The sequence below is a fragment of the Urocitellus parryii genome, chromosome 3 (assembly GCF_045843805.1).
Source record: "Urocitellus parryii isolate mUroPar1 chromosome 3, mUroPar1.hap1, whole genome shotgun sequence".
Taxonomy (NCBI): Eukaryota; Metazoa; Chordata; class Mammalia; order Rodentia; family Sciuridae; genus Urocitellus; species Urocitellus parryii.
In genome coordinates, this window is record NC_135533.1 from 106,320,763 (window position 1) to 106,339,136 (window position 18,374).

Here is an 18,374-nt window from a genome sequence, read left to right on the forward strand (position 1 = left end):
TGGGTTCAATCCCAAGTACCAACAAAAGGAAGGAAGGAAGGAAGGAAGGAGCAAATGAACGAATGAACTAAATTATTAACACATAAAAAGGATGAAGTATGTCTCACTTTGAATTTAAGTGGAGGTTCCACTATATATCTTGGTAACTGCGTGACTATACCTAGAAATAAACTGTTAAAACAGAGATGTGTTTGACAAATCATAAAACAAAGTGTGGTATGTTTAGAAGAAAAGTAAAAAGTTGGAAAGGAATACAAAGAGGAAGCAACTTATTTTAATGGTCAGTGGAGAACAAAGGGAAGTGCCCAGGGAGAAGGTAGTAGTGGTATGGACCAAAGAACAGCTGAATTTAAACATACAGAAATGGTTATACTAGTCCTGGATGATGGGTGGCTAAAACACCAGATAGAGAAGGTCACTAATCAATAGCAGGTTCCAGAAAAGCAACCAGTCTATGTCACTGTGCCCAAAGGATGTGTACAGCTGCCGTGTGGTGTGGTAAGACAGAAAGTTGAGAGGCCTCCCACAGGGGCCACAGAAAGACATTGAGAACTGCCCCATCTGCTCCACAGCTAGTCCACCTTCTATGATACAGGACTCAGCCTATTCCTCCATCAAGAACAGGGATGCAAGATTCACTGCACAGAGTTCTCCAGCAGGAAGCATTAGTTATTAGTTTATGCTATTTGACAACCAAATACATTTAAAAATACACAGACAAGGGGCTGAGGCTGTAGTTCAGTGGTGGAGTGCTTGCCTAGAATATGTGAGGCACTGGGTTCAATCCTCGGCACCACATAAAAATAAATAAATAAAATACAAAGTGTCCATCTACAACTAAAAATATAAAAAACAAATATACATTGACAAAAATGGGAGGGTTAAGAAACTAAAAGTTAACATCATCTCATGGAGAATGTTATCAAGGACTTGGTCAGAATTGAATCTAGAGTTGAACAGCGACCAATCATAGGACCAGCCATGTCCTATAGGAAATGGCGGAGGAGAGGACAGCAGCAGGCTCTCCAACCGTTGTGGATTCCAGGGGCATCCTGGATAGTTGATAGACTGTTTTATTCCCCTGAAATGTTTACTCCTTCTAGCTACAAAGATTCACTGCAAATATGCATGCATAATAGTGCCTGCCCACAGGTGAGGAACTAACATTTTTGAGTAACTACTTAGAAGTGGGATTAATTCACAGTGGGGTATGCATTAGCTATGTTAATGAAAGTGATTTTTGGAGATCTTGTTAAATTGCTTCTGAAGGCAGTAGTACATTCTGTACTGAATGACAGAGGGCTTTTTAACCTTCCTTAAAATCTCTAGCTTGAGGTCTTACTTTGGGGATAGAGTTTAAAATTATGTAAGAAAAAGAACTGCTTCCAAATTTTTTTTTAAAAAAAGCTTTCTATGTACTGATACGGATGGAGGCTGATTAATACAGGTTAACTATAGATTTCAAAAAATTAGATAAGGTACAATATGGTGAAAAAAATATAACAATATTGAATTTTAAGAGAAAGGATAATTTTGTTTTATTTTTTACATGGAGGAAATTTAAAGATATTCTTTCAGAATTAAATAAAAGAATTATTTATTTCTAAATGAATCCTGCTACAACCTAAAAAGAATTTGTACTTCCTTGAGCAAAAGGATCCACACATTACATGATCATTAAGACAGAATTGACACAGGGATCACTGTGTATGCCCTAGGCCTGGGCCTCATGCCTCTCATGGCTTTGACAAGCACCAGACACACTCGTTTAACGAGTGAACGAACGAATGAACGAATGAATGGAAGTAACGGGAGAACCACAGGGCAAATGAGCGGAGGAAAAGCAAACCCACCAGGAGAACAGAAAGAGTTGCTGGGATAAAGCCCTCTATTGAGCAGGGAGCATCCTGACAGCTAAAGGAAACATGAAACATTAATGGAGTCCAATTATCTGCTCAAAGGGACGAGACAAAAGAGTGGCGTGAACTGTCAGAGCATCAGGAAAGCGAAGGCCCAGAATAGCTGAGACTTGAAAAATGACAAAGGACGACAATGGCTTTTTCAGTTCTGCTCCAAATAAGGACCAGGAGGAAGAGGTCTGCTGCTTTCTTGACATTGGGGAAAGACAGAGAGAATGCAAGCTCCTCAATGCCTTTTTGTTCCTATCTTCCTTATTAAGACAAATGATCTTCAAAGTGGAAAGGAAGGAATAAGCACAATTAAGGAGAAGCCACGGTCCATGATGGGGGTGGGGCTGCAAAGATCCCATCTCCTTGGCTGCCTTCAAGGCCAAGGAAAATTGATCCCTACAGTTGAAATCTCAGTTCCAGTCACTGAAAAAAATCTCAAGAGCCAAAAAGGAAGGAGAATACTGGTGGGCCTGGATAAGGAAGTCAGGCTAATCTGGAGGTATGAAAAGCAGAGGAACCAAAGGCTCAAAGAGGAGTCTACCGGCCTTGGTCAAATCTCAGTTCTGTAACACATGATGGGTGTGGCCAGGGCAACTTGCCCACCTCTGGCCTCTGCTTCTTCCCGTGGAAATAATAATACCTCCATCATGGGGCAGTTAGGTGGACTCAATGGGGTAAAATGTTCTCAACACACACAAATATAATATTAAGGTGATAGATGTGTTAACTGTGATAATTATGGTAATGACAATGTTTTGACATATCAGCATATATTAACATTTAAATAAATTTTATGTAAATCAAAAAATAAATAGGAAAGACTTTTTTTTTCTCCCCTAGCAAGCAAAAAACAACTATAATTTAATACTGGATACCTTCAAGAGTTCATACTGAAAAATTCAGTTACATTCTAACATCATAGGACTTATTGAGCCATCCACCATTCCCTTCTCATACTTTTTCTGACATTAAATCCCATTATTTAGATAAAATAGTTACTTCTCTGCTCAGTCCTTGAATATATAAAAATCAGTTACTAACCTAAACTTCTAAGTATGGAAATTCTTAATAGTTTAAGATCTTAATTTTATAATAGGGAAGTCACCTAAACATGGAGGAAGTAGAAGATGGGAAGAAAGAAATCACAGAAATCTGAAAGACTACAATATCATCACATTACCTGACACTACAGGAGGATCATCACCAACATGTGTATATGCCCTTATTCTATGTGGTAAGGCCTATTTCATATTCCATAAAGCAAAAAGAACATGGACATTGGGAGAATTTTGTGGGGAAAGGATTATACGATGATTCTCCTAGCTTTTCTGGCATCTCAACCTCAATAAAAAGTGTTAGGCATATTGGGGGGAAGTGGACTAACAAATCAAAATTAGCATAATCTTAGGTATCAATAGCTCATCAAAGGCCCATATTCACAACTATTCAGTATTCTATTTAGCATTTTGGAAAAAGAAACTTATATATTTGAAAATAGTACAGTTTAGCCATGAGGAAATGATAACTGAGAAAAACAAAAGTTACTTTTACATGTATATGAATACAAAGAAATGATTAAAAGTAGGAAGCCATTTTTGTAAGACTGTTGGACTAAATGAGAGGTCATTAAAGATTCTGCAAGCCTGGTTCAAAAGCAACCATGAGGAGCCACTGTCTTCTTGGGAGACTTGTGTGTATTCTCTATGATCCTGTCCTTATCCAAGCTTCTCCTGATGCCCGGGAATAGCCTGGCAAGAAGGGAAGGGCTTTGTCAGCTGGTTGTCTTTGCTTGCCTGGAATTACCAGAATGTCACATGTGCAGGCAGGGCTTGAGAGTTTTCTGGAACTCACGTCTATTTAGGACATGTGAGTTCAGGAATTCATTAAATAAATACCTATGAAACATGACTCCAGACAGCGCACTATAGTAGAACCTTCAGGATTAAAGTAAGACTTGGTTAGAGTCCTCAAGAAATCTATATTCTCTGGAGAAAGCAGACAGGGGAAAGGCAAAGCTCCTTCAAGTATCATTTTATGTATTTTCAGGTGTGTGCCTGGTGGCCCTCTTGAATTTTCTTAAACCTGGTGCTAAATGCACTTGGCTTTGATTCCCATTCCACCACTGCACTAGAATGTCCGTGGTCATAGGAACATTATGCACAAAACCAAAAGGGGGAAACAACCCAAGCACCCATCTACAATGAATGGACAAACCAATGTGGTATATCCATACAACAGAAATATTATTTGGGTATAAATGACACGAGATTCTAATATGTGTAAAATGGATGAACCTCGAAAATATGCCAGATGAAAGAAGCCAGTTACAAAAGAATAGATATTATATAATTCCAATTATATGAGTTATCTAGAATAGTCAAATTCAGAGTCAGGAAGTAGATTAGAGGTTACCAGGGCTGGGAGAATTATTGCTTAATGGGTACAATTTTGTTTGGGGTGCTAGAAAGTTTTGGAAATAGATAATGGTGATGGTTGCTCAACACTGTGAATATAATTAATGTCGCTGAACTGCATACTTAAAATCATTAGAATGGTAAATTGTGTTTTATATATTTTACCACAATGAAGAAATAGTTCTTAGAAATTGTTTAAGAGTAATTCCAGCTATTACAAAACCATGCACTTTCAAAGGAAAATGCACCCCATCCTGCAGGGTGCTACTAAGAAAGGCATGAAGCATTTTTAGCAACTGTCACACAAAAATAAGCAGCTTATGTTAGGAACAAGGTAATAAAACAAGAGCAATAAATCCTCTTTGCCAGATAGAAGTAACAGGTCAAGGAAAGTCACAGCTAATCTTATATTCTCAACATCAGGCCCCTTGTAAGGAACCAGGCAACTCCAGATCTAAATCAGAGTATCTGACCAGGACTTGAAAATTAAGGAAGCAGAAAAAGAAAATCAACAACAACAACAACAAAAAAAATGGCACTATATCTTGTCATATTTGATCACACATCCCATGGCATTTTGTTAAAAAGAATTCCACAGGATGAACTTGGTGTCAGGCACAAGAATGGGAAGGGAAGGGAATGAAGATGTGAGGGAAGTACTGAGAAGGCACACCACAGACTCCTATAGGTCCTGCAGACTGTGCTCCATGCTGGCCTGGGAGACTGGCTGACCGCTCCCAGGGAGGGAATGAGCCTTTGTACTGCACTGCCAGAGAGCAGCACATCCCAGGTCCACTCATCATAGACTCCCAGGGCTGTGCATGTGCCAAGAGGGAAGATGAACACTGCACTTGGACACACTTGAAAGAGGGACTGTGCCCTTCTGTTCCCTGAAACAGACCTCGGAGCACTGGCTCCCTTGATTTCCAGCTCTGTTGGTTTCCTTATTTTTTCATGTAAAATAAGTGTCCAGAATCAGTTTGCTTTTTTTTGCAAACTGCCTGCTTATGCACTTTGCTAGTTTTTCTATTTGCCTGTTACTTGTTTTATTTATAGGACTTACAGAACTTTTTTTTTTAAATAAACAGAAGACAGTAATTCTCCACATGATACATGCATTACAATTTTTTCCCCAGGTTGAAGTGTGCTTTTAGTATTTTAAATATCATCTTGTGTGTTTGCATAAAAATGTACTCTTATACGCAAACTTACCATTTTTCCTTTATAGTACAGCTACATCTTATTTAGTAAAGTCTGATTTTGACATACTACATGAAGATTCTCACTATTCATTAATTTCTGTTAAATAAATAAAAGACACTTTATTTTTTCACTCTTGTTATTTTCTTGCCTAAAATTGAATATTAGGTATAATACATAGTAAGGTTCCAGGCACCTGACTTGCCCCCAATATAAATAGTCATGTTTCCTGTGATCTCGGTTCTCCCATGACTATTGTTGCTGTATGTCATTTCTGTTAATGTGTTGGTGTCAACAGGGTATCTACTCTGATCCTTGGATCTCTCTCTCTGCCCATGAGTAAACCATATACTTTCTTCTTGTGAAGTCTCATGAGAAATCTTGCTATCTGATAGTGCAAATCACCCCTCCACATGTCTTGTCCTTTTTCACATTTCTCTTGGCTATTACAAAGTCTTACTAAGTTTCACTCTTCCTTATTAAACTTAGGAAACATTTGTCAAGTCACATAAAACTCTGCTGGATATTTGGTTGCACCTGCAACTAATTTAAAGATAAATTTGAAAAGATGTGATAATCTTCACTATATTCTGTCTTCTCATCTATGACCATAGTATAACTCTCCATTTCTTCAGGACTTTAATCTCTTTAGCAACATCCTATGTCTGGTAATCTTGTTGAGTTTATTCCTAGACACCTTATAATTTTCATTATTGCCAGGCATGGAGGCATACTCCTGCAATTCCAGCAACTTAGGAGGCTAAGGCAGAAGGATCACAAGATCAAAGCCAGCCTCAGAAACTTAGTGAGGCCCTCAGCAAATTAGCAAGACCCTGCTTCAAAAAAAAAAAAAATTTAAAAGGGGCTGGGAACGTGGTTAAGTGGTTACATACCCTTGAATTCCTGGTACCAAAAAACAAAAAAAAAAAATTCATTACTAATATAAATGAGATTTCTTTGGGCATTATATTTCCTGATTGTTTCTTATTAGTATATAAGAATACTATTAAATTTTACTTGTTGATATCACATTATATCTGCCATCTTACTGAACTCTTATTCATTTTAGAAGTTTGTATATTGGGGCTGGGGTTGTGGCTCAGCAGTAGAGTGTTCACCTAGCATGTGTAAGGCCCTGGGTTTGATCCTCAGAACCACATATAAATAAATAAAATAAAGGTGTTGTGTCCAACTACAACTAAAAAAATAAATAAATATTTTAAAAATAGTTTGTATATCTGTGCATTTTCTATTTGAATAATCATATTATTTGCAAATAAATACAGATTTTTTATTTCTTCCATTTCAAAGTTTACATTTTTGTGTCTTCATTTATTCTTTTATTGCAACTGCTAAGACCTCCAGTATACATCTATGTCTGATTCTGGATCTTCCTGGGCATGACTAATATTTCTCCATTATGGATGATGCAAGCTGTAGGTTCTTGACAAATCATTTTTTTTAAAAAAATATTTTTTTGTAGTTGTAGATGGATATAATACCTTAATTTTATTTATTTATCTTTATGTGGTGCTGAGGATTGAACCCAGAGCCTCACATGTGCTAGGCACTAGCTACCACTGAGCCACAACCCCAGCCTCGACAAATCAATTTTAAAATGTTAAAAGTTTCCTTTTCAGTCCTGGTCTCTTAAGATATTTGTTGTTTGTTCTGTGTTACAATGAGCAGAAAATTCTCTTTTCATGTCTAGTGAGATGACCACTTGATTTTTCTTTAATCTTTATATTAAATGTGTTACTGCCTACAATGGTAAACCATCCTTGCATTACTATAATAACCTCAACTCGGTCATATTAATTGTTTTACATTTCATTTAAGAGAAATTGCTGAATCTGATTCATTTATGTTTTACTTAGACTTTTGTTTCATTTTGTAAACATGTGAAATGGGATTTTGATTTCTAGTATTGTTTCAAAGCTACCTAAACGTATCATAAATAGGGGAAAGTTCTTGGTCCTCTGTCTAGCTCTGAAAACATTTGTATAAAGAAAGACATTATTTGTTCCTGGAAAGTTTGCTAACATTAATCTACAGAACTACCTCAGTATTTTTGAAGGGGCAGTAATGATTATTGCCAGAGTTATTTTATATTTCTGTATCTGAAGGCTGGAGATGTAGTTCAATAGTAGAGCACATGTCTAGCATGCACTAGTTCAATCCCCAAGACCACCAAAAAAAAAAAAAATGATTTCATAAAGGATCAATTTTACTTTTATATTTTTGCAATAAATTGTCTATCTTCTTTCATGCCTTTGTCCTTCTACACATCTGTGCTAGAGGTTTACTGTTAGGATGTTTTTTGTTTGTTTTGTTTTGTTTTGAACAAAGACTGGATTTCATTTTGTTCTTGTTTATTGACACTTTATTTCAATAATTTCTCATTTTAATTTTTATAATTACTTCCTTCTGCATTTCTTAGACTTATTCAATTTGCATTTTTCTAATTTCAATTTTTCTTCCTTTTGAAGCTTAGGAATTTAGTCCTACTTTAGTAGCACTATACAACTTTCCACTTGTACTCTGTTCATTTCCATTAGGTTCTAAATGACTGACATTTCCATTGTGAGTTTCTCTTTAACCCATGAGTAAAATATGGGTCTCTTTTTAAAAGTTTCCACAAACATGTTTACATGTTTTGTCTTGAACTTTTTGTGTTGACGTCTGATTTAATCACACTGGGTCAAAGAACGTGGCTTGCGTTGAATAGATTGCTTAAAATTTAGTGCAACTTTCCATATATGGTCAATTTCTCAAAAAAGTTAAGACAGGTTTTAAGAAGAATCAAGACTGTCTCTCTGTTGGGTACAGGGTCCTAGGTGTCTCTACCAATGGAAGTCTGGCAATACTGTGGTGTATATATCTGGGATTACCCCTACTATCTTACATTGTATTTTCTGTTTAACATCTTCTTTCTTTCATATCTTAATTTTTCTTCTTTGTCTACTTGATGTTGTTTGATTTTTTAAAAATATGTATCCCCTTGTACTTTTTTTCTGTTAGGTTAGAAGCTATAAATTATATGTGTATTCTTCCAGTAATAACCGTCAATATTTTAGTTGCACATAATATGTTAAAACACATGATTAAATATATTTTTCCCTAAAAAGATGTCCAGTTATTTCACATTTTACTCCTCCTTTATGAATCCCTTTTAGGATTTAACCACTGAGTAATCTGCATCCCACAAAGACACACATACATACTTTCAACATCTATATGGAGATTCAGCTTAACCTTATCTTAACAATTCATATGGGATTACATTTTCAACATTGTACCAATGTCTCTGCACATTACTGTTCCTTATATGCCATGTTTCACATTCCTTCTTCCTGAAGTAAATTTAATTACTCTTTTGGTCTTTACTGGTAAACCCATTTTCTCAATCTTTGCCTTAGAAAGCTGTCCTTTGCTCTCACTGTGGAGCAATATGTTGGTATAAAATTCAAGATGGACAGTTATTTTTTTTGCCTCAGCACTTTGAGAGTAAATCACATTGTCTCTGGCATTTATTGTGTCTAAGTCAACATCAACCCCAAGGTTGTTCCTTTGTAAGTAAATCTGTGTTTTCCTTCAAGACTTCTTCTCTTCCACTTTTTGGACTAGCCCTAAATGCTTTTAGATATGAACTAATCTTCCCTTTTCCTTGGTAATTCTTTGAGTGCAATTTGAGAGTTGCATCTTTTTTCAGTTCTGGCCAATTCTCATCTCTTATCTCTGTTATCTCTGAGTTTCCTTCTCTACTTCTCCCTCCCCAAAAGATTGTAGGATCCTTGGTACCTAACTGCTCACCCCCCTCTTCCTTTACCTCTCTGCAATCTATGCAAGTTGACTCTCTTAGGACTAACTTCCAACTCTTGAACTCCCTTTAGAGAGAAGACAACACTTTAAAAAAAATGGAAATGATATAATAATATCAATAATCGTCAATAAAAATATTTCAGTGTTTGAAATATTTCATTTTCAAAATTTCTAGCAGTTCTTTTTCATACCCAGCTATTCTTGCTTTGTTTCTTCAGGTTGTGTTCATGATTTCTTGCAGTGTTACAGACATTAGTCTTTCATTCATCTGAGTAATATAAACATGCCTATTTCAAAGCCTTTGTGAGACTTATTTTTATTGCATATGGTCTAAATTGGTCATCTGTTGATTTTGTTAGCTGTATTTCCTAGTATGGGATTGCTTCGTGTGTTTTGGAATGTTGGTTTGGAGACTCATTTGGGGTGGGTTGTTTTGTTTGTCTTTTCCACCACTCTCCCTGCCTACTCCTCCCTATGGAGTGGTAGGGCCGGGGCAGTCTGCAGCCACTGCCTGGTGGAAGACTGCGGAGGTTGCAGCCTGAGTCACTGTGCCCACCAGGACGCTGCTCCATTTAGCTCTGGCGGCAGGGCTGTGCCTGGCTGCTTGGCCACGAGTTCACATGTGCTCTAGTCCTCCCTGGCAACGGTCTTTTTCCAGTATCTTCTGAGAGCAGGGAAGCCCCACCCCAGCTCCTGGCTGGATACAGTGGGCTTGGCTCTGGTTCTGCTCCCCAACACTGGCATAGGGAAGGGACCTCCATCCCCAGGACTTGAGTGGCCTGCACTGGTGGCTGTTTTTGGTGGTGCAAGCACTGTTAGTCAGTCCTCTGTGGAATAGCCTGTTCTAAACCAAGCTGTGTCCTTCACTTTTCCTTTTCTGATATGCTACCTGTGAACAAGGACTGAAGCCAATGTCATGAGTGCACTTACAGGTAAGAACTCTGGGAGGTTGACAAGTGGAGTTCAATATGGAGAAATGCTCCCTTGTTCGTTTAAGCCGTGTTTCAGGAACTGCAATGCATCAGAGACCCAGCCTCAACTGTGTGCTGCTTAACTCTAAGCCAGAATGGAGAACTAGCTCTCTTCTAGTGGAAGGCTATTCCCTGTACTGTTCTGCAAATTCCCCTTCAGGACACTGCTTGGGTATATCTGATACCTAGAGAGTATCTGAAAGTATGATGTAAAGACAAAGGATGAGAGATAAACTATGGAAATTCTCTCTGTGTAATTTTTCTTATAATTTTCTGACGGAAGCATTAACAGAATTCTAAATGAACATCGATACCAAGATCTAGGTTGTTTCAGCTTGAAAGAGATCATTCTAAACAATACAATGTAATGAGTCAAAATTGTTCAAAATTTCAAATCCAGTACTCATAAACCAATATCTTTCCCTTCCATCATCTCATATGAATGTTTTCTGAAATGTGACCCTGAAATTAGGCTTGTTACAGAAAATCCTGACTGCTTTTATGAATCTTCTAATGCTTGGGAACACATTTATTTGACTTCCTAGTTAGATCTCAGCTTTGATTTTTGGCTAAAGTCATCTTCTTTCTCATTAAGCAATTTTTAAAACTCTGATTATTCTAATGCCTACCAGCTCTAAACCTTATGATTCCTTGTACTTAAACGCTACAATAATCCATTACATTGTTTGTGCTTCATGTAGGGAGCAGACTCCCCATCCTCTATCAGTTTCTCCAATTTATGAAGTAACTTTGTATTCCTTTAATGTGATTCCATACTTCCTCATAATGACGGAGAAGAGAAGGAACAGAAGAAACTCGAAAAGGATCAAGAAATACCAAGAATACATACATGCAAAACCAGGCTAATAAAACATACAAAAATGCTAAAACAAAGGGGTTCCCCTGTACACGACCCCTCACAAAAGGTAACATCAAACCGCCTTAAGTGGAATACCAAGAAACTTGCATAAAACAGATTTTTGAAGTTTAGCTCAATGAAGTCTGTTCATTGAAATATAGATGACTATATTAGAATTTGTTTCCTTAAACCAGTAAGATTAGAGTCTTATTCATTTGTGTCAAAAATAACTTTTGCAGTACATCCATGAATTCAACCAATTATGAATTGAAATCATTTGGGGGGAAAAAATCACGACACATGTACTGAACACAAACAGACTTTTTTCTTGATCATCATTCCCTAACAATACAGTATAACAACTGTTCATTTAGCAGTTACATTGTATTAACTAACTAATCTAACAATGATTAAAAGTATACAGAAGGTAATGCATAGCTTCTATGCAAACATTAGGACATCTTATACAAGGGATTTGAGTATTCTTGGGTTCTGCTATCTCTGCAGGATCATGGAACTGAGCCCTCCACCCCTGCCCCACCCCACGGACATGAAGGAGGACTATAAAGTCCTAGTGCTATTGCAAAGCTATAGTTAAGTTCTTGCTCATTACTTACTTGGATTGTTCGCTCGTTCAGATTGTGCCAGCTCTCGTGGACTGGGAGGTGCTTGCTCCGCTTTTTCCTAAAAAAAAGGACAACAGGGTCAAATGAGGCATTTCACACTTTTCAATAACCATCCTCCATGGCATTTCCATTCTGCTCAGTTCCTTAATTCTTTTTGACTTATTTAGTTTCTTTTCATTTTAAATGATAGTCTAGAATATGCTATATTAGGAAAGTCAATCATGAAAAGGTGTAACCTGTTGGCGATAGAGTGAGAAGAATAGTTACCACTGAAATAGCCCCCCCTCCCGCCCCTGAATAGCAATTCAAAAAGAATGATTATCAACTGCTTAGCTTAGGCGATGAATGCCAATAATTAACATTCCATGGAGCACATGTACTTTCTATAACAATTACTGGTAATTGAGCCTTGGCCTTCTGCTACCTGGAACAGAAATGTCCAGATAGTGTATTATAAATGGCTCTCTCCACAATGGATAAGGAGTTCAGTGGCATTTTTCAGATATCAGAGTGAGGGAAAAAAAAATTTAGGCAAATTTAAAACAGCAATATCAAACACACGAATTCTAGAAAAACATCTTCATAGAAACACAATTTGCTAATGAAAGGCATAATAAACTGTTGGGGTGCTTTTTAATATTTACATACTTAGGAAAAAACAGCAATGACTACTTACAGTGGGGAGATGCTGACTTCCTCTTACAGATTAATGAAACCTGTGAAGTTTTTTTTACAATCATGTATATTACCTCTATAATTAGAAAGAATCTGAATTGTGCCCAAAGCACAAAGTCTTCACTAAAATCTATTACTAATACATAGCACATATAGTCAAAATATAGTAGATATGCCCCTTGACTTATACCCCAATACACATCATAAATGGAAAATATTGTACATGGAAAATGCACTGAATTCACCTGCTGACCAAACATCACTCTTAGTGGCACACCCCACTGTAGAGTATTGGCTATTTCCCTCCTGATCACAGGGCTGACTGGAAGCTACAGCTCGCTGCCTATGCCCAACATCACAAGACAGCATATTTCATAGCACTGGCTCAGGAAAAGTTCCCAATTCAACATCTGAAGTAGGGTTTCTACTGCATGCATATTGCTTCCTCACCATTGTAAAATGAAAAAAAAATTATTAAATAGAACCTTCAAAAACGGGGCTCGCTCCCAGCTGACATCAGCAACCTCATCCCTATCTATCCCTCCCAGCATCGCCACTGAAGCATGTGAAATATCTGGCATGCTTGTGCACTGCAGAGTGTTGGCAAATGCCAACGTGCACAGTGTGAGTACTGTGCTAGGTGGGGCACCTACTTCACAGAGGAAGGCATGGAGGCACTGGAAGGTTGACTGCCTTTACACCCACCATCCCCAGTGGTCTAAGCCACCCCAGCATCAGGATGTAAGCAGCTGGCTACATGTTCCTTGATTGTTCGCATCCAAAGGCCCCAAAAGACTAAAAACGGGACACGGGTTTCACCAAGGTATCAGAGGAGCAGGACATGAATACTTCATTGCCTGAATGCCTCCCAGTAAGAGGCTCCTGTGCCCAGAGCGTTTGTTGTCATGTACGAAACGCACTCAATGCTAACATCTCATCTACGAGCACAACAATCTGCCAGTGAACAGTTAATGTCTGGTCCATGCTGTGCTTCGGGGCCGCTCACAATGGGGGAAGAAGAGGGAGAGCCCAGGGAAGAGATTCCACAAGAGCCAGCTCATTCATATCTATACTTCGAAGAAAAGCGAAGCCACATTCACACCCTCCTCCAGAAAATCTGTAGAAAACAAAACAAAGTCCTACGAAACTGCAGATATTTTCACTGGTGCCTCTCTTCCCACCCCTCCTCCCTCTGTATGTCTTTTTCATTTTTTCCCCTTCAAAAGAAATATCGTTTTGTTACTCAGATAGAATACTCGCTAATTATGAAAATATCTATGCATTAAAGAAAAATATGAAGAAAAAAGTCAAAGCAAATCTCTCTCAATATATTCTCATACCCAAGGAGTTTTCTAATCAGTTTCACAAATGTTCTTTCAGCAAAGGAAAGGAACAAATAGGAAGGAAAAAGAATGGGAGAGGAGAGAAAAAAAAAATCATGTGCACATGTGCAGAACATTTGCATTATTTACAGAGAACATGTATGTTATATTTGAATCACATAGAAGTTACAAATGATCCTAGTTTAAAAGCAATTGTGGAGGGAGGGACATGTACTTTTTATGTATACTCCATATATATAAAATAATATATTCTAAATTATTGTGTTTTAATGCATATCTTTGAAAATTTCCATTTCAATAAACGTTATCTCCATTGACAGAATTCCTTCGTAGGTCTACCACACCTCACTGAGAGGATGTCTAAGGTAATTTATTTAGCTAGTATCCTACTGGTGAGCATATAGATTGTAAGTACAATAATTTATACCTGGAATATTCCCCAAAGGCTCATGTGTTGAAGACTTGGTCCCTAGTCCATGGCACTACTTGGAGGTAGTGATACCTAAAAAGCTGCGGCTTAGTATGAGAAAGTTATTTCATCAGGGGAGTGCCCTTTGAAATGAAAAGGACCCCAGAACCTCTTCCTCTCTTTGCTTCCTAGCCACCATGAGATAAGCAGGTATCCTGCACCAGACATCCCCACAGCAGGCCAAGCCATCAAGGACCAAAACTTCTGAAACCATGGGCCAGAACAAATCTTGCCTCTCTTTAAGTTGATTATTTCAGGTATTTTGTCATAGTAACTGAAATCTGAATAATACAGTAAGTTTTTGACTAGGAAAGAAGGGAAGGATACTTTGGGGAAAATAGTATCCAGAAGAAAAGTGGGGAGGTACCGAGAAAGGAGATATGCTCTCAGGGTTGATTAATAAGCCTCCCAATCCCCCAGATTCAGCGGCATCCCACTGGGGTCAGCCCATCTAATTTCTGAAATTCTATAGCAAATGTTGTCCTATCCAATTTGCTCTTTACCTTCAAAGCAAAATTCTTTTCCCCTCTAATCTGAATTTTAAAACAAACTCAATTTTTTTGGAAAATCAGACAAGGTATAAAATTGAGATTGGCATGAACCTTTTTCTCTTCTCTGAATTTTATAACAAACCATGTAAAAGTTTTAGAAATACATAATAGATATAAAACTGAAATTAGCCTAAACCCTGTGATGGTAGGATAAAGGCAGTTTCGTGGTCTTTGTACCTTTTTAGTGCATAGATAGTCACTGTGGAAATCAAACTGAGTAAACTATTTTGTGTTTTGTTGCCCCTACCTACGCACCTGTGATTAACATATAGGTTGTTTTATACCTTCATGAACATCACCTTTTTCATATTGGAAACTACTGTAGTAGACACTCTCCCGTAGTCCAAGCTTGCAAATAACATGAACAATAATCAGAGAGAAGTATCTTTGGGCATAAAACTTTTCTCACATTTCTGATTATTTGTGTAAGATCCTCAGAAGTAGAATGAATAGGCCAACGGTCACATGCAATTTTTTCTAAAAGACTCTAGATAATATCTTCTTCACCCAATTTACCCTTCTGCCCAGAATAGAGGTGAAGTGTCCGTTTCATAACACCAGAGGAAGCCAGGGCTGTGACTGGTTATTTTTCTGGAAATTTTTTTCTTGCCAATTCCAGAGGTAAGCAGTGGCTTCAACCCTGCAGTTTTAATATGCAGATCTTTAATGTTAAGGTTGAGCAGTTTTTCATGAGCGTATTAGCCCGGGGTCTTCTTTTTCTTGGAGGCTGGGAGGTTCTCTTAGGCTAGCTATCCTAGTTCCTGAGAGCACAAGAGCTTTCCAATAAATATGCCTGTGAACTTCATACCATTCACTAGCTGGGGGCCAGTGACTTACAGTCAACTGGTTCCTCCATAAAATGGGTTAGCGCTGGGTCTGCAGCTCACTGTCAGTGCTTGCCTAGTATGTACGAAACACTGGGTTCAATCGTTAGCACTGCATAAAAAAATAAACAAAGGCATGCTGTCCATCTACAACTACAAAAATAATTTAAAATAATAAAATAAAATGGGTCAAAGAATCTCTTAGTAACTGCTGGGAGGTTTGTTTACCACGCAGAACGTCAAGTTGGCTTGTTGTGGTGACCCATTCATGTGCTGGCCCAGGGGAATTTCATTGTATCTTAATTTTCCTGTGAAGACTTTTAAATACTGTAGGAAACTAGCTTACTTATACTTGTAGCAAATGCTCTTCCCATCTCGTTTTTCTTTAGATGCTATTATAGTTTTGATTCTTAGAGGTTTCCTTCAATGTAATCAAGTTGACCAAACTTTTCTTTTCCATTCATTATTTTGAGCATTAAAAACTGTTTTCATCATCTATCAAAAAAACTGAAAAGCATTCGCTTGTATTTTATTCTAATTTCCCTTCTGACCTGATGTCTTAACCTTTCATCTAGCTGATGTTTATTTGGGTGGGTAGTGAGAGGGGAGAAATTACACTGAAGCCCCCACCCATGGTGAATCCATTTTCCCAACCCATTTCTTTCAGTGTTCTGTTACTATAGCAAATACCTGAGATAATAAACTTAAAATGAAACACACACACACACACACACACACACACACACACACACATGCTGACTCACACTGTTGAAGGTTCTAGTCCAGGACTGGTTGGCCCCTCTGCTTTCGGGCCTCTGGTGGGTGTGCTAAATGGGAATGGTGGGAAAACAGCTAAATGGCAATGGGAGCAAAACAGCTTACCTCATGACCAGCACTTAAAAGGAAAGGAGGAAAGAAACAAGGTCACACAATCCCCTTTCAGCACAGCCCCCAATAACCTAAATAGCTCCCATTAGACTCCACCTCTTAAAGATTCCACCACTTCCAGTCGTGCTACCTGGGTATCAAGCCTTTAAAACCTGGGTCTCTGAGGGACAGGTAACACCCAAACGATAGCACCATGTATCTCACGATTCTTCATTTTGCCGTACTGGGGAAGTCACTTTGTGCACACATTATAATCCTATATACACATTCATCTGTTTCTCTGTAGAGCTGCCCACTCCTGGGCTGACACCCCACATTTTTCTATTCACAGTCTGTCAACATGTTTTATCATCAGCAGAATATTTCCTCTCTTCTTCTTTTGCATGAACTCCTTAGTCATTTTCTTCCAAACAAACTTAGGGCCAAGAAAGATTTAATACATAAGTTGATGCACCTATAACTACATTTCTGTCAATCACAGATTACAGGTGTGATGGTGGCTAAGCCATATAACCTAGGGTACTGGATTATATCATCTAGGTTTGTGTACCTATGCAATATGATGTCCGTGCAATGACAAAATCACCTAAGAATGCACTTCTCAGAACATATCCCTGGTACATGATTTCAGTCTTAAAATTTTCTTGCATTATTAAAACTTCTCATCTGAAATACGTACTTACATGTAAATGAGTAATTGCTATGCATTCCTCATACAAATTCTGCTATTGGATCATGTCCTTGGAAGCAGATCATAGAAACACTGAGAAAATTATGTCAAATAGATAACGTAACACCAGAGAGAGTGGGACCAGCCTCTTGGTGCCCGAAATCTCACACACTTGTAAGGATCTTCAAGGGATGGGCATGGCCCTACAGGTTCACCAGCACCTGGGTGTTTCCTGGGAACACTCAGGTTTGAGACCCACTGATCCCCTGGATGCTCCACTTTCCCTAGGAAAGCCTGTTAAGTAACAAGGAAACCAGGCTCCAATGACGTCACCAATTGAAAAGACAAGTCACTGGAAAACTTAATTTAATGGAAACTTGCCTAAATAGTGTCACTAGATTTACCAAATAAAAACACAAGATGCCCACTAAAATATGCATTTCAGAAAATATCTAATCATTATTCGGTACAATGTATCAAATATTATAAGACATATCCTAAAAACTTATTAGTCGTTTACCTGCAATTTTACTGGGCATTCTCTATTTTTATCTGGCAACTCTATGCCTCAAACACGTTCAATGTCTGACAGGCTTTCAGGAGAAAGTATGGCAGCAACCATGAAATCTCAAGTGGCTCAGTGTTTATGAATTTTCAAGGTCAAAAAAGTTGTACCTTTTTCAACAGACCAGAGCTTCAGACAAGAATTCTTTTCCCTTGAGAAGTCAAGAAATAACTAATATAGGTAGGCTATCTCTTATCTGAAATGCTTGGGAACAGAAGTGTTCCAGATTTTTTTCAGATCTTGGAATATGTGTATACACATAATGAGATATCTTGGTGAGGCGATCCAATTCTAAATATGAAATTCATTTATGTTTCATATAGAACTTACCCACATAGCCTGAAGGTAGTAATTTTATACAATATTTTTAATAGCTTTGTGCCTAAAAAAAAAAAAAAGTCTCATGGTGTAAAATTTTCCACTTGTGGCATCTTGTTGGCATCCAAAAAGTTTTGGATTTGGAAACTTTTTGAATTAGGGATGCACAACCTATAGTATGGATAAAGTTAGCATTTTGTAAAATAAAGCCAACACACAAAAGGCAATGGGGAAAAGTTAACCACTGACTGAGTAGTTAAAAAAAAAAT

General features: G+C 37.8%; 1 protein-coding gene across 1 annotated transcript in view; it reads right to left on the bottom strand.

Moving 5' to 3' along the window:
* Grb10 (growth factor receptor bound protein 10) overlaps window positions 1–18,374 on the bottom strand; it is a 154,604-nt gene that overhangs the window by 90,774 nt on the left and 45,456 nt on the right. Inside the window, exon 3 of the mRNA XM_026403659.2 lies at window positions 11,794–11,860. Coding sequence (XP_026259444.1) covers window positions 11,794–11,860 — 67 coding nt within the window. The remainder of the gene's footprint in view (window positions 1–11,793; window positions 11,861–18,374) is intronic.